A 4,099-nucleotide genomic window follows, 5' to 3' on the forward strand; every position below is an offset into this window, starting at 1 on the left:
GTCAGGAGGTAAAAAAAAAAGAAAAAGATAAGTCTAACGGATAAAGCAGAAGCAGTTTATAGTCATAACATTTGACCATTATATTGGATAGATAAATAAGTATTTATTGTTAGATAACCTCAATCTTGTAAAAGTTCACATGTAAATGAGTGGTGTATATTGTCAGTGAGTTAAACTGTGTTAAACTACTAATGATGGGTAAAGATGGTGAGAACAAGCCTCTCCAAACAGAACATTTTGTTAAAACTAAGGAAATGGGAACTTTCCCCAGGAAACTGTAGCATATTCCTCTCTGCTTATGTGAAAAATGCCAGGCAACCTTTAATAACCCTAACCAGTTCTATTTAGGGGTGAAGCCATCTAATAAATAAATAAATAAATAAATAAATAAAGATGCATACACATGCTAACTTGCAAAAGAAAACCGATGGGAATGCAGTATTTAAGTACTGCCCAGTCTGCTTAAGTAAATTTTACTGGATGGTGAAGTATCAATGCTATGCTTTTATAATCAAAGGTAGTAGCATTAAATCAATGTTAGCATGAACAAGGTAGCCTTCACCATGATAATGAATATGATTATGATAATGAAAACTTAGTTGCTGTCCTTATTCCCTCCTTTGTAATTCACATATGTGTAACTGAAAATTGACGGCAAATAGAGTGTTAATAGGTCATTTGCTTGGGTCAGTTTTGAGTAGGTGACTATACTATCAGTCATTACAAGATTCAGTTTACCAAAGTCAAATGAGGTAGTCATTTACTTCTTCATTAAAAGTGGAATAGAAAATAAAACCAAAGTATCAGGAAGACTGGCATATGAGCTGAGATAGACTGAAAATATTTACCATTTGTTAATATTAACCCTTGATAGATAAAGGTTCAAAGAAGATCTTGTAATTATGAACAAGAAAATGTTATGCTTTTGGCTTGCCTAATAAAGATAGCAGTGATAATGGTAATGTAGAAATGATTCTAAAAAAGCAAAATCTAGGTTCTGAAAAATGGCTATGACAGGAAGGCTTTCTGGGCCAGCAGTTTCAGGCTAAAGGGTGCATGGATGGGCAATGACTGCTTCTGCTGATGAACACTCCTGAGCAAAACATAGCCATAGATGCTGGTTTCTAGATTTTAGGTGGGAGATGATTCCATTATTTTCTGTTATTATTGTTATCAGATAGGGATGCTGACAAAGCTCTGTGTAAGTTTTACTAATCACTGACTTCATATTGATTTTCACTGTGAATATAAACTAAATTATTTAGTGCAATTAACACTAGTCACTGTTGCGGGGTCTTGATTAGTGGGTCCCAATGAAGGCTATGTCTGGTATTTGTTCTAGGATTTTGGTAACAGTATTCTTAAACGAAAATTAGTGAGGGAAATTGATGATTTTTTTCCTATTATTTCTTGTTTAGGAAATACCAGTCTGCTAATTCCTTCACAGTGTCTAAAGTAGCAGGTTAGTGTTTATTCATGTATGCAATCTTATATTAGACTGTACTTTGTTTGATAGCACATGTTGATTTTTTTTCTGTTTTTATTTTCGTCAGTTCAAGCTATCACCTGTGAAACAACAGTAGAACAGATGTGTCCATTCCAAAAACCAGCCTCACACTGCCCAAGGTAAGTAACTTGAAATCTTTTTCTGTTAGTTCAAAGTACTCCTTTTTTTTTTTTTTTGAAGTAAAGAGCTGCTGAAGTTTTTTTTTTCTTGAAGTGCTGTTGACATTAATAGTAGCTGACAGGAATTATAGGTGCTGGGAACCTTTGAAAATTAATCAAAAATATTGCGCTGGTCTTTCAGCCTCTGGTTTAAGAACATTTCCAGCTATTAAATACTTTCCTAGGAAAGGAGCATCTGTAAGGTTGTATTTTTTTTTTATGAGGGATCTCTCAAACTGTCTCCTATATATAAGGATATAAGAGTCTTCTGCACCTTGGGAAACCAGCATGGCTATACTAGAGGCTGCAGCTACATTTTTTTTTCCATTCTTTGCTGCTGGCCAAGCATGACCTCTGTTTCTCAGTTTATCCATCTGTAAAATAGATATAAAAGACAGACCTAGGTCTGTGATTTAGGTGTTGTTTGATTGGTTGGGTTTTTTTGGATGATAGCTCAGGAAAATATTTATGTTTGCAAAGAAATATTAATAGACTGGTAAAGTAGGCCATGGTTGTAAGCCAATTTACAGCTTTCAGCAATATGTGTAAGCTATTTTTTTTAAGCCAAAATTTTCACTCATCGAAAGAAGGTTGTGCTTCAATATTTTGAAGAAGGAAACCAGTAACAGTTCTTAAAACCATAGATGAGTCAAAGGTAAATACAAGGTAGCATGATTTACCGCAAACTAAGTTGGAGATATCCACAAAAGCACTTTCATAGCTATCCTACAGCCAATTCAGGAAGCAAACACAAAGCCAGAACTGCTGAGGAAACATCCCATAATGTCGCATTTGGGTCTTTGGATTTTTTTGGTATTTGGCTGCAGCTGCAGACTTACTCAGTGAGAGAGGTGTAGAAATAAAGAAATGAATGGAATGTAGGACTGGACATAACCTTTCCTTCTTTAATCTTAGATTTTTTTACTGAAAAATGAATATTGTCAAGGGAAAAAATAAAGGCCATCTTGATATATAAGAATATATACCTGAACTTGAAAGAACAGAAATTCTCTTATGCTTCAACTTCAAGAACTCCAAAGAAATATGGGGCCATCAGAACCCAGTAGATGCTCCTGACATAGCTCTAAGAAATTTAATCCCAGGAGTTACAAGCAGCAATCAGTCATGGCAGCAATGTGTCTCATGCCCTCCCAATCCTATGTCATATACTAATCAGATATCAGCAGGTCTATTATAAATTAAAGCTGCCCTTTCATAGTGCATTCTCTCCAGGCAGGAGTCTTACCTTCTCCTTCATCACCTCTCTGAATTGTGAATTGGAATATTAGTAGAGTATGCTCAGATGATCAGTTTCAGGCTATTCCAGCAGAGAGCAATTGATATAATTACAATTCCCCTGTTTGCTTTCCCAACCACACTAGCTTACCTCAGTACTCTTGCAACCAAGTTTTGTCCAACTTGCTTTGATCCATATCCCAGACGTACCGTAGCAGAAGGAAGGATATTTCACCATGGTATCTGGAAGAGATGCAGTAGAGTGGGGTGTCATCTCACCACCTCTCAGATTGGCCTCATATACAAAGTGAACCAACAGGGAAGCAAGCAGTTTCTTGTCATGTTCCAGATGAGAGAACTGTCAAGACACAAGAACAATTACTAGTGCTACTCTATGTTTCCTTTGTAAACCAGAGCCTTCAGAGACACAGAAGTGTGATCTCCCACCCATTCCTGCCAGTGCATCAACAGCACCTAAGAGTCCAGGTGCACCTATAAGTCTAAAGGCTAGAGGTGCACCTGTACATCAGTCCACGTTGTATCAGCACTGATAAAAGGAAAATTGACATTATCAGCAATTGGCTTTTTTTGGGTGATGTGGCTAATAATGTAGCTGATAAATGCAGTGTGGCCCAGGGGAGGCATGTGCCCCCCGGATCTGTGCATGGGGTGAGAGCAGGCTGCCGCTACATGATCGGGCCCAGGGCTGTGCCAGGCTCTTCCTGGCAGGGGGGGCTGAGCCCAGGCTGTGCTCTAGTTGGGCAGTGCAGGGTAGGTAATGATGGTGCTGGGATTTGGGGCTATGGGGAATTTTGGCATGGCTGTAGCTTATCCTGTAGCCCCCCTCTCAATGCTGCCCCCACCCACCCCGAGCGCAGCCTGGGCCAGGCAGCGCAGCCCAAGCCCCGAGTACACAGCAGCCAGCCCACTCTCACCCCGTGCACAGATCTAGGGAACACATGCCCCCTGTGCCTCCCCTGGGGGTACGTGCAGCACCAGCAGCTGCTCCCCCCTCCCACAACTCTGGACAAGCCATGCCTCTGTTGTGCACCCTGTCCTGCCCTGGCTGTGTAGCACCTGCCCCAGCCCCAACCCCAGCCCCACTCCCTCCCTCACTACAGGGGCCTTGCTCTGCCCCCTCTCCTATGCCCTTCCCTCTCCAGAATTCCCCAACCCATTTGTACCTTAAGTTAATTGC

The 4,099-nt window shown here is 40.2% G+C and overlaps 1 protein-coding gene across 1 annotated transcript in view; it reads left to right on the forward strand.

Moving 5' to 3' along the window:
- Positions 1–4,099, forward strand: part of CRISPLD1 (cysteine rich secretory protein LCCL domain containing 1) — a 78,822-nt gene that overhangs the window by 54,246 nt on the left and 20,477 nt on the right. The window contains exons 10-11 of the mRNA XM_019527820.1: positions 1,419–1,462; positions 1,554–1,626. Coding sequence (XP_019383365.1) covers positions 1,419–1,462; positions 1,554–1,626 — 117 coding nt within the window. The remainder of the gene's footprint in view (positions 1–1,418; positions 1,463–1,553; positions 1,627–4,099) is intronic.

This window comes from Gavialis gangeticus, unplaced genomic scaffold, assembly GCF_001723915.1.
Source record: "Gavialis gangeticus isolate Ggan-Ray unplaced genomic scaffold, GavGan_comp1, whole genome shotgun sequence".
Classification (NCBI taxonomy): domain Eukaryota; kingdom Metazoa; phylum Chordata; order Crocodylia; family Gavialidae; genus Gavialis; species Gavialis gangeticus.